At 48.7% G+C, this 24,727-nt stretch overlaps 11 protein-coding genes across 11 annotated transcripts; 7 read left to right on the forward strand and 4 right to left on the reverse strand.

Moving 5' to 3' along the window:
- Nucleotides 1–848: 848 nt before the first annotated feature.
- On the reverse strand, nt 849–1,354 carry N7520_005631 (uncharacterized protein; the record flags this gene model as incomplete). Its single annotated transcript, XM_057139565.1, has 2 exons — nt 849–1,168; nt 1,219–1,354. 2 exons carry the CDS (start codon nt 1,352–1,354, stop codon nt 849–851), a joined length of 456 nt encoding a protein of 151 aa, XP_056993571.1.
- A 355-nt stretch (nt 1,355–1,709) lies between these two features.
- Nucleotides 1,710–3,833, reverse strand: N7520_005632 (putative C6 transcription factor; the record flags this gene model as incomplete). Its single annotated transcript, XM_057139566.1, has 2 exons — nt 1,710–2,491; nt 2,543–3,833. The coding sequence occupies 2 exons, from the start codon at nt 3,831–3,833 to the stop codon at nt 1,710–1,712; spliced, it is 2,073 nt and encodes a 690-aa protein (XP_056993572.1).
- Nucleotides 3,834–4,720: 887 nt separating this feature from the next.
- On the forward strand, nt 4,721–5,641 carry N7520_005633 (glutathione S-transferase; the record flags this gene model as incomplete). Its single annotated transcript, XM_057139567.1, has 4 exons — nt 4,721–4,769; nt 4,817–4,893; nt 4,952–5,365; nt 5,414–5,641. The coding sequence occupies 4 exons, from the start codon at nt 4,721–4,723 to the stop codon at nt 5,639–5,641; spliced, it is 768 nt and encodes a 255-aa protein (XP_056993573.1).
- A 405-nt stretch (nt 5,642–6,046) lies between these two features.
- Nucleotides 6,047–6,476, forward strand: N7520_005634 (uncharacterized protein; the record flags this gene model as incomplete). Its single annotated transcript, XM_057139568.1, has 2 exons — nt 6,047–6,211; nt 6,264–6,476. 2 exons carry the CDS (start codon nt 6,047–6,049, stop codon nt 6,474–6,476), a joined length of 378 nt encoding a protein of 125 aa, XP_056993574.1.
- Nucleotides 6,477–6,957: 481 nt separating this feature from the next.
- Nucleotides 6,958–8,340, forward strand: N7520_005635 (putative guanine deaminase; the record flags this gene model as incomplete). Its single annotated transcript, XM_057139569.1, has 1 exon — nt 6,958–8,340. One exon carries the CDS (start codon nt 6,958–6,960, stop codon nt 8,338–8,340), a length of 1,383 nt encoding a protein of 460 aa, XP_056993575.1.
- A 127-nt stretch (nt 8,341–8,467) lies between these two features.
- Nucleotides 8,468–11,116, reverse strand: optF (uncharacterized protein; the record flags this gene model as incomplete). The annotated part of the gene is made up of 6 exons (XM_057139570.1): nt 8,468–8,667; nt 8,718–8,987; nt 9,035–9,249; nt 9,302–10,629; nt 10,686–10,868; nt 11,078–11,116. The coding sequence occupies 6 exons, from the start codon at nt 11,114–11,116 to the stop codon at nt 8,468–8,470; spliced, it is 2,235 nt and encodes a 744-aa protein (XP_056993576.1).
- A 650-nt stretch (nt 11,117–11,766) lies between these two features.
- Nucleotides 11,767–12,947, forward strand: N7520_005637 (FAD-dependent oxidoreductase; the record flags this gene model as incomplete). The annotated part of the gene is made up of 3 exons (XM_057139571.1): nt 11,767–12,153; nt 12,209–12,606; nt 12,662–12,947. 3 exons carry the CDS (start codon nt 11,767–11,769, stop codon nt 12,945–12,947), a joined length of 1,071 nt encoding a protein of 356 aa, XP_056993577.1.
- Nucleotides 12,948–13,600: 653 nt separating this feature from the next.
- Nucleotides 13,601–15,673, forward strand: fos-1 (sensor histidine kinase/response regulator Fos-1/TcsA; the record flags this gene model as incomplete). The annotated part of the gene is made up of 1 exon (XM_057139572.1): nt 13,601–15,673. One exon carries the CDS (start codon nt 13,601–13,603, stop codon nt 15,671–15,673), a length of 2,073 nt encoding a protein of 690 aa, XP_056993578.1.
- Nucleotides 15,674–17,243: 1,570 nt separating this feature from the next.
- N7520_005639 (S53 family peptidase) lies at nt 17,244–19,379 on the forward strand (the record flags this gene model as incomplete). Its single annotated transcript, XM_057139573.1, has 5 exons — nt 17,244–17,452; nt 17,505–17,768; nt 17,821–18,041; nt 18,088–18,208; nt 18,263–19,379. The coding sequence occupies 5 exons, from the start codon at nt 17,244–17,246 to the stop codon at nt 19,377–19,379; spliced, it is 1,932 nt and encodes a 643-aa protein (XP_056993579.1).
- Nucleotides 19,380–19,846: 467 nt separating this feature from the next.
- On the reverse strand, nt 19,847–21,017 carry N7520_005640 (uncharacterized protein; the record flags this gene model as incomplete). The annotated part of the gene is made up of 3 exons (XM_057139574.1): nt 19,847–20,369; nt 20,419–20,791; nt 20,873–21,017. The coding sequence occupies 3 exons, from the start codon at nt 21,015–21,017 to the stop codon at nt 19,847–19,849; spliced, it is 1,041 nt and encodes a 346-aa protein (XP_056993580.1).
- A 509-nt stretch (nt 21,018–21,526) lies between these two features.
- On the forward strand, nt 21,527–23,366 carry N7520_005641 (Zn(II)2Cys6 transcription factor; the record flags this gene model as incomplete). Its single annotated transcript, XM_057139575.1, has 6 exons — nt 21,527–21,758; nt 21,814–22,094; nt 22,148–22,838; nt 22,888–22,997; nt 23,049–23,148; nt 23,212–23,366. 6 exons carry the CDS (start codon nt 21,527–21,529, stop codon nt 23,364–23,366), a joined length of 1,569 nt encoding a protein of 522 aa, XP_056993581.1.
- Between the last annotated feature and the right edge of the window lie 1,361 nt (nt 23,367–24,727).

The raw sequence follows: 24,727 nt of genomic DNA on the forward strand, positions 1-24,727 counted from the left end.
GAAGTCTAAGTGGCAATTATATTGCTTGATTTGGCCATTCTATCATAATATTTGAAATATAGTTTGGCCACTAATATATTGAAAGCTATTTATTGATATAACAATTAGCTCTATGCCCTTCTCCTTGACACGCTCCAGACGTTGGTAGCTCCCGTGGTGGTCAACAATTAGTAGGCACAATGACCCGCTGCTGCCTTGCCTTTTTTACTACAGGCCATCTTCAAGTGACAGATAGTCCGGCTCATGTATGGGAACGATGTATTTGTTTTATGTATTAGGAAGATAGAAAAGTTTATCACTAGTTAATAGCTATGAAATATTCTGGGTATTTTCGATGAAAATATACCATTAGTACTATCTATGGGGGTACAGCTGCTGCTCAAAATATCACTAATCTTGTTTTGGCACATCGCCCCGCCTCCTCCTTCGGAGGCCTAATTATATGCTTAGCTATGCATTCTATGTTGCCTGTACAATCCATGCCCGCAATCCTGCAATTCAAGATATCACTCGACGGAGAGATCCCACATTTCCTTTGAGTATATCAGGCCCCAGACATTTTGAACACAGCAAACTACCACCAAGGTTTCTAGAAAGTATATATAGCAGTAGAGCCACACCAACCTGCTACCAGCACTGTATCGATAACGGGAAGGATTGCATTGGTATACATCGCAATACGGAGGAGCGCCCGCTATTAGATCTCCTTACTGCGTGCCATTCGGATATCGAGTGTCAATTAGGGGGTCTACAGATCGCTAGACCGGGCTATCATTCGGAGTTTACATCGAGTACATATTCATCAGCCAGTGAGTCCATCCAGCGTCTGATCTCTCCCTTATACTTACTCAGTTTACCCTGCGTCGATCATCATGGAGCTTAACCGTCCCACCCGCATTATCAATTCCGCCGCCTTGTCCGAAGCCGTGGAACTCCCCTCCATGTGTTGCCTTCGCAACGTTGTGTGCAACAATGTCCTGTGGTCTACCCGTATCGTATGTACCATGCCCAAAGACAATGGCTCTGCGTTTTGCTGTATATGTGAGCCAGCGGCCAACACCAAGACGCATACTCCCTGCACAGCCTGCGCTTGCGAGAACGACCTCAACACTGCGAGCAGAATCACCCGCCTGCTCCACAGGGGAGGCGACGTAAGTTTTCACTTTTTCTAATCGAGGTTCTTTATATATTTCCATATAATTCCGAATCGCTACTTACCGACTACTTTCGCTGTCTCGCGTTGGAAGAAGAGCTTAAGGTCACTGGGGGCATGATCCGTAACGAGATCCAGGATCTTCTGCGCCCCCACGACCAGTACCGGTCGAACAAGCGCCGTGTGCACTTGACCAAACATCAAGGCTTGCAAATGAAGACACTCAACATTGAATTCTTGACTTCTCCATAATTTACGCAGGACTTGGATCTATTGTTCGGGTTTGTAAATGAACCTGTAGCGTCCACTTCCACAGTGCTGGCTGAATTAAATGACGCCACTTAGCCAACTTAACCCTCGTCGCCATCAAATTGATTTCAAGAGAAACAGATCTGGTCTATATCATGCATAGTGAATACTTTTGAATGGCTGTGAATGAAAATCCGGAGGAAGTCGAATGAGAATCTCATTGTTTCTTCTCTTTTTCTTAAGCTAATGTATATAACGGGAACCAAACGAACCGCAATTCCGTTTGTCGATCTATCATGAAAAGTTACTATAGGGTATAATAAGTCGCCATTTCCTCCTGAAACCAATTATAAGAGTAGAACAGTTGTTCCGCCATTTGCGGATCGATCATGGGCATGGCTCCGCTGGCATCGACTAAAAGAACGTCGTCCAGAACAGGAGCCAATGGAACAGGGGGCATTGGCGGCGGGGCCAATGATATGGATGACTGAGGCGACATGACAGGTTGTGTTTGCTGTTGCTGATGTCTGTGTTGTTCTTCCAACTGCTGTTGTTGATAGGCCATTTGGCTGAAGATCATGGTGCTTTGATGGCGGAACGTCTCAGCAAGTCGGTCAACTCCCGGTCGCCGCTTGCCAAACTCCTCTAAAAGGACAATGACGGCTTGAATTCCACGACGCATCATCTGTTCGTCCGGGTTCCAGGGGGTGGGTCGGCCCTCGCGCAACGAACGAGCGTTCTGTTCAAGACACCACAGAATGGTGATGCCCGCGAAATAGACTTGGCTCAGCGTTAACCAGATCCATTTGAGTTTGCCGATAGAAAAGCTATCCCAATAGGAGCGTATCACTTGGATGCTGGAATCGCCGCAGCTCACGATACTGTTTACTTCGGGGGTGGGGTTGCGTGGACTCGGGCGGTACATAAGAAGAAGGGTGGTATAATACAAGTAGTCGTAGTAGGAAGTGGAATACAGAAGTGCCGAAGGATAAACCGGGGCTGCCATGCGCCAGTCGTCCACTTCGCGGCGGAATTGACCAAGCGTCGCAATAACCTCATGCGAGGGAGGCCGTGGGAGGCTGCTATATACTGCGACCATTAGTATTTGAGCCGGGAATAGGGGGAAAGGAGAGGACTTACAGTATCGATAGATGCGCGAAAAGATCCTCCGGAGACGAATCACCTGCAGCGGAATAGTCATCGGACTGGCACCGGGGGCTTCAAACCCGTCATCATTGAGCTCCCTTGGCAGGCTCACTCCGATATCGTCATCCGCGATTCCCAACGGTCGGCCAAGCGTACTTGCAATGAGACGGTCCAGGTTGTACAAACTCCAGAACGCGCGCTTGGCCATTTCTTCTTCCGCGACGGTATCGTAGGAACGAGGCTTGTGAAGACCGAGGCTAATTGCAAGCCGCATTGTTGATCCCAACACATGCCAAATACTGGGCCCGGACGTAGCGAACATGGTGTAAAGTGCCAGTCCCAGTAGGGCCCGGACGGCGGGCAGGTCCTCATTCTGTAAGGCCGATGGTATAGTCTCCTGGCTCGCATGGTAGAAATCGGCCGCCTCGGTCGAATCGGCGGATCCAATCAGTAAGGAGATAGCAACGATTATATGATAGGTATTGTGCACCTCGGGCGACGGTACGCCCCCGCTATAGATGTGTCGCAAATGACCCATGAACTCCGGGCGCGAGAGAAATGGGTATTGATAACCCATACTATCGAAGTACTGTCCGGTCACCCGCATGGCCTCCTCTAGTGACGACAAGCGCAGCACGCGGGGGGCTGTCGAAGGGCGGGCCACCGAGGGTCGCCGATGCTCCAACTGATCGCGAAAGATCTCGCCCACATTTGGAAGCTCAGTGCCCACACCCGTAGATGTCTCCGACCCATGCCGTGCAGCGGTCGCCGATGAACCCCCACTGCCAGCTGGGCTGGGCATGGAGGCGGCAGTGGCACGACTGCCGGTCGCGATCAAGGCCGGCACCTGGTACCACCAATCCGGATCACCTTCCCCATCCACCGGGGTGCCGGTAGCCAGCTCCGCGACAGCGATGCCAGACTTTCGGCGCACAACCTCCTCCAGCCATTGTACTCTCTTCTGGAGATTCTCCAACTGATCGCGGGGTACAGAAGTAGTCGTCACCTGTGGACCGGGTGGGGGAATCGTGCAGCGGACTCCGGCACGGGTGCATGCGGAGCAATTCGGATAACGAAAGTCGCATTTCTTCTTTCGTTTGCGACAGAAGTCGCATGCCGTGGAGACACGTTTGCTGCGTGAAGTCGGGTTGGAGGCGATTGCAGAAACGGGGTCGGTGGGCTGCACGGTGGCTTGCGACCAAGCTGTCGGGGCAGGCCCGCTCATGGATTCCAGCCGGAACTTGCCCAGCTGGTCACGAAAGTCCTTGTTACCCGAGCTGTTCATGACGGCTCGATCCGTCCATTTCAGATCTCAGCCACCCGGACACATGCAAGGGATCAAAGGGGGTAAAGTGGGGTGGGGGAAAAGATGGAGTTCATCTCCGGGGAAGTTTCTCTTTCGCTTACGGGAAGCCGATTTGCCGAGCAAAAACCGGGGAATTGAACCCTGAAAGGTTCAAACCTTGGAAGTTGTTAAATTAAACATAGAATGCAATACCAAGTATAAAATAAGCGCCAATATCTATAGATCTTCAATTTAGGTACTAATCAGTTCTTATAGCAGTTCTTAAAGAGATAGAGATTTAGCAAACCTAACTCCTACAACCTTGGAACGTATGCTTAAATGGCTACCCTTAAACATAATATACAACCAATGTACTGAATATAGACAGTAAAAGGATGGCAATTCATAGAATAAGAATTTGTTATAATTTCTATTTTATATTATACATCTTCAACTACAGTATCTTCACTGAAAGAGTTGACTTTGAATAGTATGCGAAGTTATTATAGTTCCCTTTGCCGTAACTATTGGTTCAGAGTTAATTTTTGGATGACTAAGCATGCTCAGTCCTCGACTGCTCGGCAAAAGCTTCAATGTAATTTGTAAGCAGAAAATGGCAAGGTGTTCAAATTTCAAGGTATGTTGACCGCGGAATGGTTGATATATTTGAGATTTATGACGATAGTCGTATCTACGAGTAGCTATAAATCAAGTACACATATAATAAGAGAAGATTTTTACATTGCCACTAATCCATTGAGGACGTGGAGGTTCCATGGACCCTGAGTCATGTCAGCCACATGGGAAAGACACGCCCAGGCCGCTTATAAGCGCAATAAATATTTCAGTTTCCTCTAAATTTGAATTTCTCTCTCGCAATTGCAATCATGGCTCAAATGGACTATCACTTTGTGGGAACCCACACTCGCTATTCAAGTAAGCCTAATTGGACGTGAATTGCTGAGCATCGCTAACCAGACTAGGCTGGACGTCAAGGGTGGAGGCCGTCTTGGAGTATTTCCAGATTCCTCATAGCTCCCAGATTATCAAACTATCTGATGTATATATAATTCGACCAATTGCTCAATATCTGGTGCTAACTTGATATTCGCGTAAAGGTGAAGAAAGTCTCTCCAACTGGTCTAGTGCCTTACCTCCAATGCCGCTCAATGGGATCCACCATTATCAGTGATTCGCTAGCAATCTGTGAATTCCTTGCGGAGTCGAATCCCGATCTTGCTCTCTGGCCTCGCGACCGTCAACTCAGAGCGTTGGCCCGCAGCGCTGCCGCCCAGATGCACTCGGGCTTTTCCACTCTGCGAAACCTATATAGCACCAACTTCATCGCTCGCTACACCGGCAACGTGCCGATTCCAGAAGAGGCCGTGAAAGATATCAACCGCATGTTGGCTCTGTGGGATGAAGCTCGCAAGGCTACGAAGGAGCGCCTTGCCATTCTCGGTGAAGCCGACGAAGGTTTCCTGTTTGGAGGATTTAGTATTGCCGATGCATTCTTCTGGCCGGTTCTTTGGGTATGACCTCCTTAGATTGATGATTAAAGATTATACTGACAGAATTAGCGATTCCGAACCTATGGCCTTCCTCTGACATCTGCGACTCAGGACGCTCTTGCGTGGATGGCTACCATGTGGAATGACCCCGCATTCCGGTCCCTGACCGCGAAGTACTACTTGCAGGCCAAGGACCCGGAAACTCGCATTGAGCATTATGATGACATCTACCGTGGTAGTGAGGACATTCACTACGATCAGTTCCCTGAGGACTGGACATTCTCTGCATCTCAGTGAGGACTTTTAGAAATAGGCTCGATCTGTAAGGGCAGGCCTTGAATCAATCAATTACGTTGGATTAGACTATAAAGTAGAATAAGAGATACGATCGACAGCATCACCTTGAAAGAAATCTTTTATGCAGTAACCATAGACATTGCGAAACACTGGATTCTGCATATGTGTAGGTTTCAGGGTCTTCAGGTGGGTCGATCGTCCGTCAGAAATACCACAAATGGCATCCACCCTGCGGCCCCCAACACCGAGCGCGAGCTTATTACTTGAATACAACCATATGTCTGGATCCAATTATGATCCGGTATTGACACATTTTTCCAGTGGGAAAAGATAAATAATCCGAAACACCCCTTTCAAGGGCGCCTCGACACAATAATTAGAACTCCTTAAATCAATACTTCGACAATGATGAACACTGCCCTCTTCTCTCTCATTGCAGTAGGGGCTGCGCATGCCACTTCAGTGGAGCCCCGAGCCAGCGGGATCCAAGGCTTTGATATATCTAGCTACCAGAGCTCTGTGGACTTTTCCGCAGCCTACGATGCCGGTGCTCGATTCGTCATGATCAAGGTGCGCTGAACAGGGTTATCTATATCAACCGTTTCAGACTGACCAAATCTAGGCAACAGAAGGGATAACCGGTATCGATTCGTCCTTTTCAAGCCACTACACCGGTGCCACCGGCGCCGGGTTGATTCGTGGTGGTTACCATTTCGCTCATCCTGACAGCAGCTCTGGCGCAGCTCAGGCCGAATACTTCCTGGCGATGGAGAGACTCTACCTGGCATGGTGGACCTCGAGTATAACCCATCGGGCTCTACTTGCTATGGTCTGAGTGCCGCCAGTATGGTCTCCTGGATCCAGGATTTTGGATCTCCTGGATCCAGGATTTTGGAAAAACTTATGAGAGTAAAACTGGTCGGTACCCCATGATCTACACCACTGCAGATTGGTGGAAGACCTGAACTGGGGACAGCACCACGTTCGGCGAAGACTATCCCTTGGTGCTGGCTCAGTATAGCAGCTCGATTAGTAGTGTTCCTGCAGGATGGTCTTATCAGAGTATCTGGCAGAACGCGGACTCTTATATTTCTGGCGGGGATTCGGATCTGTGGAATGGCAGTGAAGAATCTTTACAGACCTTTGCCAAGGGATCATGAAGTGAGAAATACATTCCGATGCTAGGAATTGACTTTGCGAAATCTATAATGAAATTGTTAATTACTATTGGTCGTATCATTTACCCCTCACCATGATAAGAAGATAACCCCAATCATCGCCGTACCCAGATGACTTCCCTTAAACACCTCTCCACAATGGACGAAATTGACAAAGGCTCACGTACATTAGGCCTCCCAATAGCCTTTCACGGAACAGTCATCCATTCCCGAAGGTTGAACGAGCTCGAAATCTTGGAGAATTGCTTCCTTTTGGTGGACAAAGCCGGCAAAATCCAAACACTACAGGCAGGAGTCGACCCCAACGAGATCAACAGCATAATTTCAGACCTGGGCTACACACCAGATGTCTTCCCGATCAAATACCTGCAACGTGGCCAATTCCTCTGTCCCGGCTTCGTGGACACCCACAACCACGCGCCGCAGTGGACCCAGCGTGGGATCGGTCGTGGAAAGACGCTAATGGAATGGCTGAACAATGTAACCTTTGCACATGAGGCGAAATTCGCGGATGCGGAATACGCCAAGCGTACATATTCATCCTGTGTATCTGGATTCCTTCGACACGGCATCACGACAGCATCATACTATGGATCTTTGCATGGTGAAGCAACCCAGATCCTGGCCGATATCTGCTTGGAGAAGGGCCAGCGTGCCTTAGTTGGAAAGTGCAATATGAATCGCAATTCACCGGAGTGGTATAGGGATGCATCGGTGGAGGATTCGCTGCACCAAACGCAGGAGTTGATTCAGCATATCCAAACTATCGATCCGGACAACAAGCTTGTGCGCCCGATCATCACTCCTCGATTTGCTATCTCCTGTGAACCGGACCTTCTAAGTGGGCTGGGGTCGCTCGCGAAAGAACATCCTGATACACCAATCCAGACCCATTTCAACGAAGCCAAGGGTGAAATGATGCTGACCAAGGAGCTGTTCCCTCAATTTCGCAATGAGGTGGAGCTCTATAAATCCTACGAACTATTGACCGACCGCACGATTCTCGCGCATTGCATTTATCTAGAGGAAGAGGAGATCGAAGCACTTCGCGAGCTTCGTTGTGGTGTCGCACACTGTCCAATTTCGAACACGACCATGGACTTTTTCATGGCAGCGCCAATACGCGAATACCTACGACGGGGCATCAAAGTAGGGCTGGGAACAGACAGTGGAGGCGGTCACTCTGCATCCATGCTGGATAGCATGAGACAGGCATTTGTGGTTTCAATCGCCCGGCAAGACGCTACTGATGGCCAGGACCCTGCACTATCCATGGCTGAAGGGTTCTATCTTGCGACGCTGGGCGGTGCGCAGGTTTGTGGCTTGGATGAGAAGATTGGTAATTTTGCCGTTGGTAAAGAATTCGATGCTCTGGAGGTCCACTGTGACGACAATCTTGGAATCATGACCCCCGTCGAGGATGATGATTCGATTTCCACCATCTTCGAAAAGTGGATCATGACTGGAGATGATAGGAATATTGCCAAGGTCTATGTATGTGGGCGCTCAGTCAAAGTATAGCCGAAATGCAGGGTAAACGTTGGAATGAGAAAATTAGAATAGAACACGTCTTTTATATTCAGATATTATGTATGTGTAAGTAACGAACCTAAGGGTAAACGCCAATCCCTAAATACAGACCTAATGTTCAACTCCAGGAGCCCTTTGGCGGGCCAAAATAGCCTCTGGCAGGAAGGGACTTGTAGGGCGTGCCTTTGCCGTCGGCAGTATTAGAGTATACGGTGTTGCCCCACCAGCTCAGAGAACCAGCTGGCAGGGTGATGCAGAAGAATATGATTACGGTAGATACGGCCACGCCACAGTCAAGCGCAGCGGACAATACATAATCTAGAGGCAATTAGCACAACACAAAGAAGGATCGATAATATGCAACGCACTGTACTTAGACCACCACGCGGGTCTGCGACGTCGAATTAATCCATTGAATATGGCATTGATAACCCACCACGAGGAGAAGCTGACTCCCGTGGCTGGGGGAACTAGGCTCATTGCACCAAATGCAACTGGCCAGGAGAGATAGTTCACGGATTTCCAGCGGCGACCGAGGAGGTAGGTAATTACTACTACCGCCGGCCCCACGAGCAAGAACCAGAGTAAATTACTGTACGTCTGACCGGGAGAAAATAACCGACCAGGACCAACAGCACCTGGTAGATAGTCAGCAAAGATCGTGGAAGGGACGGACGTCTCTTACCCCAGATTAGAGACGAAGAATAAGTCACTCGACCATGAGGACATGTAAAGTTACCCTCGGCATCAGATGTGCAGACCCCATCTATGCGAGTGATCATGAATACGGTCACACCGCACTGAACAATAGCTCCGACCAACGTGGCAAGTCCCTGTGCTACAAAGAGCATGCGTGGAGCAATGTGAAGATAATGTGCCAGTTTCATATCGGCGACAAATCTAATCTAGTTAATGGGCTGACTCAATCACGGCAACCGAGGGGACAACATACTCAAGGCCCTGTTGAATTGCAACATAGCCATAGAATTTAAAGACCATGTTAGCTATGGGTCGTCCAAGGAAAGCATAGCCTCCAATGAATTCTGTGATCAGATTCAACTGGTTGCTGCTGATGTTAGTCAAGGCCTTAATGATTCCCACGGGGAGAAAGTAGACGATAGGTAACAAAAAGGCCACTAGCACAGCCCAGACCGGCAAGCCAGTATGCCACACCTCATTCGTCACAATACTCAGCACGAACATGAGGACCGAAACTGCGGCAAACCACCACCAAGGAACAGCGCGGTACGTGGACATCAGCCGCGCGTGAACATCGCGCTCACCAGTGCCCTTCCACTGCCTCCACAGATCCTTGCCATGGTAGAGTCCAACATGAACGAAAATACCAGTCAGGTTGGCGAACGCAACTCCAAATGTAATCGCATACCCGGCAGGCAAAAACATGGGGGAGTAGTCCCTATAAGCGGCTTGGTCCACCGTTCCATTCTTATCCATAATGCGCGATGTTTGGTAATCTTGACCGGTGTTGTCGAAGGTGTTTGAGTTGAGAAGAGGCAGATAGGCAGAATACCAAGTGTTGGTGTAGTAGAGAATCGGACAGATCAACCAGAAAAATAAGGCAAAGGAGCCCATCACATTCAATCCTGCCCAGAAAGGTACCAGGAGAGGACTCTGATTAGCATAGACTACTTGTGCCCAGTCGAACGTCAGAATAGACATTCCCAGTCCTGTTGTCTGACCAAACAACTGGTTGACTACCACGTTTGACGGCACTATCCAACAGATGAAACTGAAGGTACTGAGGCCGGTGAACAGGTAGCCGGGCGCAAAGTACCAAATCGCCCCGCCAGTGAAGACGAAGAGAAAAAATCTCAAGCGAGTGATCCGCCAGCCATCCGCAACCCTGTTCTCTCTTGAATGGAGGGTAGTCAGAAGCGCTGCGTTGGAGAGCACCTGTGGCCATAGCATTGAAGCTGGTGTAACAAGCCAACGGGTTGCCATACCTGCGACTCCAAAGCCAAAAAGTTGTGTGGTAATGCATAGCAGCACCTCAAACCCCCCATTCGAAGGCATGCCGTAGAATTTGACTATCGCTTCGATGACTTGCGTCGCCTGGGCGGATCCAATGGAGACATTGGCCATGATGGTGATCAGGCCATGCTCTTTAATATTAAAGTGGCGATCAGGGTTGAGTACCCCAAGTGGCATCCATTTGGCCCAGGCACATCCCAAGGGAAACGCTAGCAATTGGGCTACCAATGCACTGATTGTGACGCTCGGTTGTCGCAAGCTAAAGAATTGGTTCAACCCACTTCCCACCTTTGTCCACATTAGCAACGCATTCGGGGAGGCTCGTTCGATTTCGTCAAGCTCACTATAGTGAAGACGATACCGATTGTCCACATTCGAACAGTGTTCACCGGTAGGGAAACGTCGTCGGTGGGTTGGATGACTGCCCGCACCTCGGGAAAGGGTGAATCATCGGCATCGTAGGGTAGGATTTTCTCGGCATCACGGTCGCGTAGGATGGAAATGTCGTCTCCAGAGTCAGGGGATGCCTAGAAGCATATTCAGTTAATCATGATATCTCCTGGCACATTAATCATCCTGTTTCATCAAGCAGATTAGGCTTGACCACTAGGGGCTAATTAAAGCCCAAATGCCCAAGAGGCCACGCGCCACGAGACGCCAAGAGAATCTCTTCATTGCAGTGGGGAATAGCGATCAAGAAGGTTATGTGCATGCAAGGGTACCCATTATAACCCACCTGGGACCAAGAATGTCGCCGACATTTCTCCTCCTCCATCCTGGCTCCCCGGGGAGATCCGGCCGAAGCGGCCCCAGTCAGAAGGACTCAGATGAAGATCCAGAACTCGAAACCCAATCAGGAGCTATTTAACTTGATTCTTCAAGTAAAGAGCATTGAAGGGAAAGGGCGCTAAAGGTCATGGATTTGGTAAGTGATTGGCCCGATCATGTACAGGGATAAAAGAGGGAAATTTGTAATGAATGGAAACACCCGCCTCATCCAATGAACACCAACAATTTCCCCACAAGAAATCGTAAGTCTCAGCTAAATCATAACTTTAATTGAAAATGAACGAGAAAAGTCGTATATAAACCCGTGAACTCAATGGTGATTGTTATCAAAGTGACGACATTTCCAACATCCCAAAGCTTTTAGTTGTCGGAATAACCCGCCATCTTTACTGCTTCCACTCCACTATTCGGCTCGAAGCGCTTGGTTACGATTCAATCAAAAACCTCCAGTCGATTTGTGAAAATGCCTTTGACAAATACATTGGGAGCCCGATTGAAAGTCGAATAAATATACCTTGCATCTTTAATCTGATCAAGCGCGATCTCTATCCTATACATACCTCAAGGTATAGATAGCACTTGATGCAAAGACGCTAAATTACAGCCCCTGGTCAAGCCAAATCGACATTGAATTTTATGCTTATCGCCATGGACACATGCCGTGATCATGACGATATCACCGTGCCCTTTTCACAGCGGACTATTGTGATTCTAGGCGCAGGCATTATCGGATGTGCAACAGCCCGCCAACTACTCCAGTCTGGGTTCTCCGTGACATTGGTTGCCGAACATCTGCCCGGGGATCAAGACATCACCTATGCCTCCGCCTGGGCAGGTGCTGCATGGCACCCCGCAGGTGGAATCAATCCTGAACAGCGATATTACCAAGTTGTGACCCACCGTATCCTACTCAAGATGGCTCAGGACCCATCATCTGGCGTCAGTGTTGTCAATGCACGCGAGTATTTGGAACAGAAACCAGCTCCCGATTCGGCCATCTGGGGGAAAACTGTTGTCGCCAAGGTACTTTTAAAGGTATCCCTTTTCCCAAATATTTCCCCACTGACAGCTTGAATAGTTTCGGGAGATGAGCCGCGATGAGTTCCCCGAGAATTTCTATTGCGGTTGGTCCTATGAGACCTTAGTCACGGATCCCACACTGCATATGCCCTACCTTGGCAAGAAGGTCACCGAGATGGGAGGAAAGTTCATTCGGCAGCGAGTTCAATCTCTTCAAGAACTGTTCGGGATGTTCCCGGAGTCGAAAATCTTCATCAATGCCAGCGGATTGGGCAGTCAGACTCTGACAGATGTTCTGGACGATCGTTGCTTCCCTGAAAGAGGACAGACGGTATTTCTTCGAACTGATAAATGCCATACGATGTACTTCCGCAATGGTCAAGAATATACCTACGTCATTCCACGGCCTTTGTCACACGGGGTTGTGCTGGGAGGTGTGAAGCAACAAGATAATCTGTACTGTCCCCGAACTAGGTCTTTAATGTTTGAAGGATGTACTGACCAATTCCAGGTCCCCAGATGTTGATCTAGAGATTGCACGAGATGAGATCGCTCGTGCGCATCGCCTCGCCCCGGACGTTGTACCCGAACATCCAGCCGATAAGGATATTAGCCATATCATTGGAATTCGACCTTCCCGACGAGGCGGATTTCGTCTCGACTCAGAACAACGAGATGATAGAACCATTCTATCGGCTTATGGATTCGGTGGTGGAGGGTACGCTTTCTCCTATGGAATCGCACATGCGGTAGGGAAGATGGTAGAAAAGGTTGAGTGTGAGAATGTGATTTTGTAGCCTCACGTGGCTACTCAGGGTCACGTTGATGGTCATATTCAATTCCAAATGATTTTTCCCCATTTATAGAAATGTCTGATTTGTCAGAATTTATGAATTTTTTCTAATGCAAAACGTGGTTCATCGCGTGCCCAGCCCTGTGACAAGGTGGAGATGAGACGTCATCGGGATCATCGGCAGATTTATCCTAAATGTATCTTTGAAGATCCAACCCCTAGATCTAGATCTTTTTAGAACCAAAGAAACCTTGGACGAGAATATTTTCATTTCTTCATTTTGCCCTTGTCAAGTCGCCACCGTGCGGCAAACTACGTACGTGGAGTTTTATACGAATCGCGTTTGCACTGAAACCGGGTTAGCGGCTCTGCTTCCCCCGCCGGCGAATTTTGCCGTCCAGTAGGACATTCGCTGCATCGGCTGGCTTGGCCGCTTGTTTCGACGACTTCGGTTCTTTCAAGTTTTGCAAATCCCGAATCTTACCTTTTTTCTCTGCTGGATTTGAATTCCTTTCTCTTTACACACGGGAGTTCAACAACTACCCACAATCCACCTTATCTTTCCTTCTTGACGGAATGCACTGCACTCCACGTGGATGAAATCTATCTCCCCGTTGATCTTTTTCCTGCCCCAGTGGCAGGAAAGTTCACGGCATTATGGTGTTAGACCAACAGATGCTCCACCTGAACCTCGGTGATCGCCGGCCCGTTAGCTACGCGATGATCATGACCCCGCCTGCTGAACAAGACCTACGATCCTTACAGGGAGAATCTCAACAATCCAAGCCGGAAATGGAGGATCGATGGTCGCAGATTTTCCGACTAACGCCGACGCCGACTCTGATTTTAGATGGTTCACTCCGGGTGGTGGGAACTTCGGAGAGCCACCAGACCACATTCCAGCACACCCGGGAACAATTATTGGGAGCTAGCATCTACAAATTGACACCTGGGCTAGTCCCTGCGCCCAATATTGCGTCATTAAGTGGTGTCTTAGGTGCAGCGATCGCGACAAAAGAAGTGAAAGTGATCGATCGTGTTCATGTCGACCACGGGGAGTTTGATTATTCATTGACGGTAACGCCTGTCTTCGACCGCAGCGTATTGGTCAACGTACTCCTCGAGGCGCATAAACAGAAACGGAAAAAGCGCGCATCCAAGCTTAGCGAGACCACTTATCTGAACGAGACCTATAAGATCCTGATCGACACTGTCAAGGATTATGCGATTTTCATGTTGGATACGCGCGGTCATATCGCCACGTGGAATTCCGGAGCCTCCATCCTCAAGGGCTACACGACCGAAGAAATTGTCGGCAAGCATTTTTCCATCTTCTACGGACCCGAGGACTGTCAGTCCAACAAGCCAGCACGGGAATTGGAGGTGTGCTTGCGTGAGGGCAAGGTCGAAGATGAAGGCTGGCGCTACCGAAAAGACGGAGGGCGATTTTGGGCCAACGTGATGATCACAGCCATTTACCAATTCGGCCAACATGTTGGATTTGTGAAAGTGACTCGAGATTTGACAGAGCGCAAGGCGGCGGAGGCGCGCCTGATTGACGCATTTGAAGAATCTTCCAAGATGAAGACCGATTTTTTAGCAAACATGTCACATGAGCTGCGCACTCCGATGAATGGCATGTTTTTGGCCTTGACCATGCTCATGAGGACTTCGCTGGCGGATGATCAGCTGGAGTTTGCGTCCATTTTGGAGGATTCCACCTCCATGCTTCTGCAAGTCATCAATGATGTGTTGGATTATTCGAAATTGTCTTCTGGATCCTTTTCCCTCATCACTGATACTCTGAATGTCCCCAGCGTGATCAATGCGGTCGCCAAGAACTGTCAACCATCGGTGAAGCCCGGTGTCGTTTTGAAAGTCTCGGTCGATTCGGACTTTCCCCAAAGTATCCAAGGTGACCCGCTGCGCTTCCGCCAGATCCTCCAGAATCTCGTCGGCAATGCAGTGAAATTTACTGAAGAAGGCTATGTCCATATTAACGCATCTTATACGAAAGACCCTATCGATCCTCGGTTCTGCACGATCTCTATCCAGGTGGTGGATTCTGGGATTGGAATCCCTGAGGTTGCGACAAACACTCTTTTCACTCCTTTCACACGATTTGCAGATTCGGCATCCAAGCGATACCAAGGCACTGGGTTAGGACTTTCCATTTGTAAAAGCCTAGCGGAGCTCATGAACGGCGCCGTGGGGTTCCACGCAAATCCAGATGGCCCTGGTAGTGTGTTTTGGATGTCTGCAAAGATGGTCCATATCGATACACCAACTAGTCAGAAGAACCATTCAACAGTCAAACCCTTCATACATGATCCGACCGAGGAGCTCAAAAAAATCGCGCCGCAGAAGCAGATTCTCCTTGTGGAAGATAACAAGGTCAATCAAACCATCATGCTCAAGCTGTTATCGACACTGGGCTTTGAGCGAGTTGATGCAGCCTGGGATGGCGCTGAAGCCGTGCGCATGGTAAAGCAAAAGCCCCTCGCCTATAACGTTATTCTGATGGACATCAACATGCCTGTTATGGATGGTCTGGCGGCTACAGAGCAAATTCGGCAGTTGATGATTGATGTTCCGATCATCGCACTCACCGGGAACGCACTCAAAGGAGATGCTGAAATTTATCTTGCAAAGGGCATGAATGACTACCTTGCAAAGCCGCTTCATCGGCAGCAGTTGGTGGATATGCTCTGGCGATGGTGTGGATCTTGATCATGTCTGCCACCCGCGGAAGGCTGACGCCCAAACGCCACATTTTTAGCATGTGGAATCGAGGCACTCGATGCCTTTCTAGCCCCAATCACAAAGCATCCAGCAGTCCAAATCCGCTATTTCACAGTGATAGAACTATGCAGAGTCGAATACTGCTCTCCTCTTCACTTCACCGGACTAGCTTTGCTGCACCCTTTATGCTCATGCTGATTGCCTCAACAATGAAAACTCTTTTCGCGACAAACACTTTCATTGGACGAGAATGGTCTGCGAATTTCCCAGGGCCTCGAGGCACGACCTCAGGTGCAAAACACCCTCCGACCGCTGATCTTGGAGACCCGACCTCCCCGGCCTGGATTGAGCTGCATGCGCTAGTGCATGACCACAATCGCTGATCTCTTTCCCCTCTTTCCAAGAGTTTAATGCTTACGGAAAGGATCAACCATCAAGGTAAAGCAATGCGGGCATTGCTTTCCCTGCCAATCCGGCACCGCTCAATGTCAGGCGCTTTTTATCCCCTGGACTTCACCTCGCAAAGTCCACGACTCATTTCCTTTTGAGATGAAAGTCGATTGCTGGCCTACTATGGTGACATTCATGGATGCAATTGATTTCGCATTGCACGAAAATCATCGGCTTCCTAAGATAAGAGCTGTAATTAATTAGAAATTTACTCCAAATCGAACTGAAAGATTGCACTCTTAGTACCGAACTTTCAAAGTCTGTGCCTTGGTGCGGGGAAATCTCAGGGGCATATCAGGATCGTCATTGGAAGATGATCATTGGCCACGTTGGACGGCAGGGAACTAATAGACGCTTTCCTAATGAGGTTTAGTAAGTTCCCCACTTGATCAAGTGGAGTTGACAAGCCGAACCCTTGCCATGTTTTGGTTTTTTCCTTTAAACTATCCAAGGTTCAGCATGACAGTTGCTTCCACTGGAACTGTTGTTCCGCGGCTACCTTTGAACGATAATGATTCAAATATTGCGTGTAGCATCATGCTAAGATGTTTCTCCCCACTGATAATGCAAAATATGAAGAGAAGATGGTGCAAAGCTAGGTGGTATCGCATGATCTACCAATGAGCTAGCCATCTCCGCTATCTTTGTAGAAGTTGCCGACGGTACTCCGAATCATCTCACATGGCTCACACTTGCATATGAAATTAGAGAATTTAATTCGAAGGTTTATCATGATACTTTCCTGATCCTCCATGATACTTCCAGAAAATCATAAGTTGTACTTAGAAGTAAACATCGGCTCACCCCGCCTTTCCTCCTTTGAAGCCTCAGCAATCCTCGATCTACCGTAGAACTTTCCCTCCCTTATCTCCAACCCCACAGATTTGGCTGTATTCGGAGCAAATGCCTCATTGTAGGTCCACAAAAACGCCGATCGTAGTTCAACCAAGTAGTCAACCATTGCGCTTGCCATCCTAGACACTCAATATTGGGTTTGTCCTAAGATAATTTGGGAAGGCGCGATGGAGTCTCCATAGACCCCCAAGGTCCTGCAGGACGTATAAAGTTCCCTGTACCACCGTGTATGGTTTGAGTACTCGAATACAGTATGAAGTCTTCCTTTTTGTTTCTAGGAGCCGCTGCAGTTGGTGTCCTAGCAGTCCCCGCACCTTATGGCCATGCCGTGCATGAACGACGAGACTTTGTCCCAACCTCCTGGACCGAGGGGAAACGTCTGGATGCATCAGCCTCGCTTCCTGTTCGGATTGGATTGACCCAATCGAACTTGGAATATGGACATGAACTTCTCATGGAGATGTATGTGCTGTATTGAATTCCTCTTTACAATCAACTGACATCCACTTGCTAGGTCCAATCCGTCCTCGAGCCGCTATGGAAACCATATGTCGGAATCAGAGGTGCATGATCTGTTTGCGCCGACTAACGAGAGCGTGGATAATGTCCGTTCGTGGCTGGAGTCATTTGGTATTGCCAAGGACCGGATCTCACAATCAGTCAACAAACAATGGATCCAGTTTGATGCTGGTGCCGATGAGTTGGAACGGCTGCTTCACACTGAGTACTATATTTATTCTCATGCCGAAACTGGGCGGTCACACGTGGCATGTCGCGAGTAAGTTCAACTGTCGTGAACTAAATGGTTGACTCGTTTCTGACTCCATCAGGTATCATGTTCCTCACTCGGTGCGTGATCACATTGACTACATCACCCCCGGTATCACCCTGCGAGAGGTGTCAGGTGTTGGCCGGCCCAGTAGCAAAATGCAAAAGCGTTCTTTGAATGGTCTGCTACCGATCCTGGAACCAATCCTGAAGCCTATTGAGGAGATTCTGGACGACGTTCTGCAATTCTGTGACCTTGCCGTCACACCTCTGTGTATCAAGGGTAAGAACTATTCCGCATTGCTCACAACATCAACTGACGATGATAGAAATGTACAATATCACTGCCGGAACGACTGCTACAAAGGGAAATGAATTGGGGATCTTTGAATCCATTGGCGATGTCTACGCTCAGGGGGATTTGGATCTGTTTTTCACCACCCTAGCCAGGTTTGTTCTATTACATATTTTTTTGAAATTCGATGGTAACTGAATCATCTGCAGTAACATTCCCATTGGGACCCATCCAACCTTGAAAGGAATTGATGGAGGTGAGGCACCGACGTCGCTCCTGAATGCTGGCGCTGAATCTGATCTCGACTTCCAAATTTCTTACCCGATTATCTGGCCCCAGAACTCCCTTCTGTTCCAGACGGACGACATGGTCTATGAGAACAACTACACATTCAAGGGTTTCCTCAACACATTCTTGGATGCTATCGATGGCTCGTACTGCAATGAAATCTCTCCCCTGGATCCCTCTTATCCGGATGACCAGGAAGGTGGCTACAAGGGAGCCTTGCAGTGCGGTGTTTACGAGCCGCCGAATGTCGTTTCGATCTCCTACGGTATGGCAGAGGCCGATCTTCCTATCGCTTACCAGCGTCGCCAGTGCAATGAATTCATGAAGCTTGGCATGCGAGGTGTCTCCGTGGTAGTCGCGTCCGGTGACTCGGGGGTAGCAGGACGCAATGGCGACCCTACACCGAGTAACTGCCTGGGCAATTCAAACGACATCTTCGTTCCCGACTTCCCGGCCTCTTGCCCCTACATGACCGCAGTCGGGGCAACCTTTCTTCCACCCGGTGCGAATGTCCAAGACCACGGCGAGGTTGCAGTATCTCGCTTCCCATCGGGTGGTGGCTTTAGTAATATCTACGAGCGTCCCAGCTGGCAGTCTCAGGCCGTGACCGATTATTTTACCAAGGCCGATCCAACATACCCGTACTACGAGAGTGTCAACAATAACAGCTTTGGCGCGAATGGTGGTATCTATAACCGAATTGGCCGTGGCTACCCGGATGTCTCTGCCGTGGGCGATAATGTTGTCATCTATAACAAAGGCATACCAACCTCCATTGGCGGCACGTCAGCTTCAGCACCTGTCTTCGCCTCAATTCTTACCCGCATCAATGAGGAGAGATTGGCCGCTGGAAAGTCCACCGTCGGTTTCGTGAACCCTACACTGTATGCGAACCCAGGTGCCTTTTTCGATATCACTTCGGGTAACAACTCTGGTTGTGGAACTCCTGGCTTTTATGCCGCCGAGGGCTGGGATCCTGTGACTGGACTCGGTTCTCCAAATTACCCGGCGTTATTGAAGGTGTTCATGGATCAGTAGGTGCTTGCAGGGCTGGTTTTTGCCTTCGGGATCGAATTTGTTTCAATCTGTGCATGATGACGCTCCACTTGAGCCAAATATATTACCATGTTTCTATAAATCACATTCATTATATACGTCCGATGACACAGACAGTATGAAGGACAAAGGCAATCGAATTAGTGATATGTAGATGTTAGCCATTATGCCACCCTTTCAATCAGAATTTGAAAAGAGGAAACTGAATAATGCTGTGTTAGAATATCAAGTGATCGCCTACTGGGGTGATTCCTCAAGCCTGGAGCTAGAAAATATTAGTGCTAGCATTTGAGGCCTTGAGCTCACTCTTCAGGAGACTCATATGCAATTGGCTATATGGCACTTCACACTGAACATGGCAAAGTCATCATATTTTGAAACTTGAATGGGTATATAGTCGCAGCAAAAGCGACAGAAAAAAATTCAGTTATTCAACCGAAATCTGACCGCTAGGCCATGGGATCGATCAAGGATTCTGAATGAATTGGTCGCTGATGTGTGCTGAAGACTGGTCCAGCATCCAGTTCATGATAAACAGGGATCGGACTAGCGGGGTAGGCTGCTTCGTAGATCGAGCGACCGTCCAACAACGCCGGCGCCGGTCCCACTGGCTTACGAGGAACCTTCGGTGATACGTCTCCTGATATAATGGGTTGATATTGTGGCGGGGATGGTTTCTCGTCCTTGCATACTGGTGGTGATAAGGCAGCGGTCTTGGAAGTCCGGCGTCGACGTGCACGACGTTGCCGAATGATCCACCACATGAGAAGTAGGATGAGAAGGACAGCGATAATGACACCGACCGCGATGCCTCCCTTGGCACCTGCACTGAGGGAATATCCACTACTGGCGGAGCAGGAATAACCACTCTCAAACACATCAGATAAGCTGTTCAATGCAGTGCATAACATGGAACTGCCACCTCGAATGATGGTCTGCCTTTTGACCTGGTCGAGCGATGGCAGTGACACCCTAAATCTGTATTAGATCCACATAGATCTCAACTCCCACTGGTACTCACGAGCTGAACGATCCGGTCAATTTGAGTTCTCCATCGACTTCCTCCAAATTTTGGAATTCCAGATACTTGAGTTCAGCGTTTCCTGTAATGGTGACTGCGGAGGATACTTCAGAGAGCGAATTCATGGAAAGATTGCTGAGCGAACTCATGCCATCCACAGTCAAAGCTCCTTGAATCGTCTCAAGATTTGGGGCGGCGAGTGTCGTGACCTTCGAGGCTCCTTCTGCTATAAAGGATCCTTTGATCTCAGTGACATTGTACAGAACAATGGAGCCACTGGCAGATGATGAGATGGTGATGCTGCCATCTATCTGATCGCAGTGGGCATATGTATTTGCATCACTTTGGCTGGAGATCGTTGCACTATTTGAGCCTGGCGGACAGTCAGCGAAATTAATTTCTCATGAGCTTAAAATTCTGTTACTGTACAGGAATCTGAATTTGCGCCGATTACCTGCGAGAAGGTAACCAGCAGCAAGATGAATAGAAAATGCATTGATGCAGTTTTCTACACCTGCCGTTGCTGTCACTGTTTTGAATTTGAATTTGAATTTTTTTTCGTGCGTGGGGGCGCTCCACCACAGATATAAAGCGAACATGGTGCATGGTGCATGGCGGCGCAGTCAGTCTTTCCATGATTCTTGCATTGGCACTGAAGCTCCCCCAGCCCACAGGAAATTCAGAGAGTCGGCGTCGGACTCTGGTGGGGTTGATGCATGGAGAGGAAACAAATTATCCAACCAGAGAGATTAAAAACATCTCCGAGGTCCACTTAAACTCGGTTTTTTTACTTGGTTGAGTGGCTGTTTGTTGATTGAACATTTTACCGTTGATTTGTACAAGCTCGGTTAGACCAGAATGTCCGCAGTTCTATTTTTTGCATAGGCAGCAGAATTGCATCAACCTATGAGTTGCCAAGGTCGCGTAAGTTAGGTAGAATAGTTCCGTAATCACCTTGGCATAATATGTGACATAATTCCAACCATTTGGTGATTCAATTGATCAATCATGATGCTAGTCCCAGAGTGAACATGGGCTCGAGATGAGTCAGCATGCGGGGAAAAGTAACAATCGGGCATCAACCTTATACATTTCCCTTACCACCTTCATGAGAGTAGGTAAGGGTTGTGGCCGGTGTCGCAATCGCCATATTCGCTGCGTAATTCCCTCAGGATCGTCAGCCTGTGTCTCCTGTACTCGTCTCGGTCGCGCATGTCACCTCGACCCTCGCTTCCAATTCAAGGCCGTTCACCATGTTTACCAGAAAGGTCAAGGCTCGCATACTCGCTTCGATTTGATTTGGGATGACGAACAAGTGTGGGTGGATGTGTCAAAGCCCGGTAGGCTCTGATATTTGGGTGGATTTTGCTCCCGAAACTAAGTTATACATGACAGTGACATTCATCCTCGAGGGCGATGAATCGAATGAAAGCGGAGGATCCGAAGCCGCTAGAGAAACGTCTCCGACACCCTCTTGGTCACTGCAACAGCATCTGCTTGCAGATACTGATATGGTGGAAGAACAGCCAGTAGTCAGCCCTTTGTTGCAGGAGGCGAGTCGGCAGGAGAATCCACTCAGTGCCAGCCCTCGGTCATGTGTGCGACATCCAGGGTCTGCTTTGTCTCTCAGAGAAGCGTCTCTTATGCGGTGCTTTATTCAAAAAATTGCCCCCTGGGTAAGGCTCCGACGTTTCCATCTGCGAACATCTGAGCTAATCGATCCAAACAGGCGGATATTTGTGATCCCCAAAGCCACTTCAGCACCCTAGTGCCTCAGCGAGCCCTACAGGTACCCATGGTGTTGAAATCCGTCTTGGCACTGGCTGCTCGACATGATGCCATTATGACAGGGAAGAGCGACTGGGAGGCCTCCTCCTATCTTGGACAGTGCCTAGAGTTACTGATCCCGGCCTTGGACAATCCCGAGCGAACCTATGATGAGAACCTGCTGGTCACAGTAGTTATCCTTCGAATCTGTGAAGAGCTAGAAAGCAGAGATGAAAAGTTTCACCTCCTTGGGTCCAATCGTTTAATCAACCTGATGTCTCGCTCGGCATCGTCTGGTGGTCTAGCAGAAGCTGTGAGTTGGCAGTTTTTACGACAGGCTATTTATGCATCCACTGTGCAGTGTCAGCCACTGCAGCTGAACTTGCACAACTATGAGTCCTCGGCCATGTTCCAACGGAATGACGATGCGGCTATTGCCAACATGATTGTTTTCCATTGCGCTCATATCATCCAGCTCTGCCGCGATGGGCCTAGGCTACCGGTCAACGCGACCACCTGGCATCAAATCTCTGATTCGGTTGAAGAGTGGTATCGCTCAAAGCCCCCGACTTGGCAACCACTCCGATACCAACCTCAAAACGCGGCTGCCGACCGGCCATTTCCTGAAATATGGATGATGTCAGGCCCTGCAGGTGTGTATTATTAGTCAGGTCGAAACACAGACAACTGATTATTACTCAGTGGTCGGAATGCAATACTATCACGCGGCAATCATTTTCTTAACTTTGTCAAATCCTTATTCAGAACCCATGAGCGACTTTGAGCTAGCTCGGAACAGACGTCTGGCCGAGGTACGGCATTCCCACTCGTTGAAAGGCTCGTGGCTTACATAAATCTTCTAGCGAACAATCGCTGGTCACATACTGACAGTTGTGGGGCTGTCCAGATCAAATGAGAGTGTGGAAAATGCGTACTTCATGGCCAGCCACTTGCTGCATCGCTGTTCGTTCTCACCCCAACTCCATTTGTCCAAAGACTAATCATTTGATGCTTGGAACCCTGCAGTCGGATATTGTCTTCAACATCCAGCCGAGCAACAAGGATCATTGCAATTTCTTAGCCGGGTTGAACAGGTGATAGGATGGCGCACAGCGTGGATTAGAGAGCAGCTCGAGCGACAGTGGGCTGAGCTGGCTGAAGTGGATTCAATCCATCGCTGAATTCCGTCAAGGTTGCACCTTAAATATGTTTAGTATCCTGTAGTTTCATATCTACATCCCGAGGTCCATGTAGGTAGGTAAAGGGTCTGCGCTGTATGGGCAATTATACAAGTCGAATACTCGGGCATTAACGTCTGCCCAGGTACCGCGGAGATATATTTTGTTGCAGTCAAACGTCTATGGATGTTCTAGATGTACTCAAGCTATAGATGACGTGTAGGATCACGCCTTAATGTTATTTCTCTACTTTTGCTTTAACCTTCCAAGGTTGTAAAAATTAGGGGAGCTAAAAACTAAGTCCTCAAATATGGTGTCTGTTAGAATCAAAGGAGCAGTACATTAAGCGCGGAGTAATGACTATCTCCATCTACTATGATGATTGCCCGATATTTTGAGAGAGGCATATGAACCATAGATTGTCAAGTATTAAATGCCGTTGCCCACAAAAAGGTATTCAAATACGTGGATGTGATGGGGTTTTCATTTGAAATTTCAAATTCAAAATATTTTTATTTTTCGTGAATCAAAAAATCGAAGCTCTAACAAGAGAGCTGAAGCAAAAGGATGGACTCGCGGGGAATCGAACCCCGGACCACTCCCATGCTAAGGGAGTATTATACCACTAAACCACAAGCCCATTGCACGTGACAGATAGCCTGCTTTGATGGCATATATACTAAAACTTCATGGACCCGATGAAGCCAGGAAGAGGGAGACGAAGGAGAAGAGAACATTTGTGTTCTTGCACGATGAGTCATTTTTTTTCCCGCAAGGTTCAACACGAGAATGTCACTTAACTCAAGACTTATCATTTTACGCACTTGCTCGATTGGTAGACTGCCGCTCAAGCCGCTCTGAGGTATTCAAAGTTGACCCATGAAATCCTAATCTCCGCCAAGTGGAAACTCATTTGCGCTCTTTAGCATGTCAGCGCTATCTTTCGGAATAATCGGCAGAGATAAAGGGAGTGTGCGAGGTGGGGTGAACGCCAGCAGATAAAGCTTGTCATGCGTGGCTGACCCCTGGCATGCACCCCCCCATACTCCTGTCTTTCCAAAGTTGTCGTCTGCCTCATTGGTAACCTTGATCAGGCGAGCGCTGATAAACGTACAGGATCTGGTTTCTTGCCCGTCTTGGGTGGCATGGCACATGGCCCGGTCGCATGGACATATGAAGTGTTACATCGCGGGCTTATTTGATTGGATGACGAGCGATGGATTGGGTGATAAGTGATGGTTCCTACAGCTGCCGCCGAGCTAAGGACCCTTTCTTGCTCGATCCGTGCCTTAAGTGGCTGATCGCCTCCCGCTACTGACTTCTTAATCTTAAGTCTTCAATCTCTTTGGTACCACCGTGGTCCG

Source organism: Penicillium odoratum (genome assembly GCF_028828045.1).
Source record: "Penicillium odoratum strain IBT 22623 chromosome Unknown utg000005l_segment0_segment0, whole genome shotgun sequence".
NCBI classification, from domain to species: Eukaryota; Fungi; Ascomycota; class Eurotiomycetes; order Eurotiales; family Aspergillaceae; genus Penicillium; species Penicillium odoratum.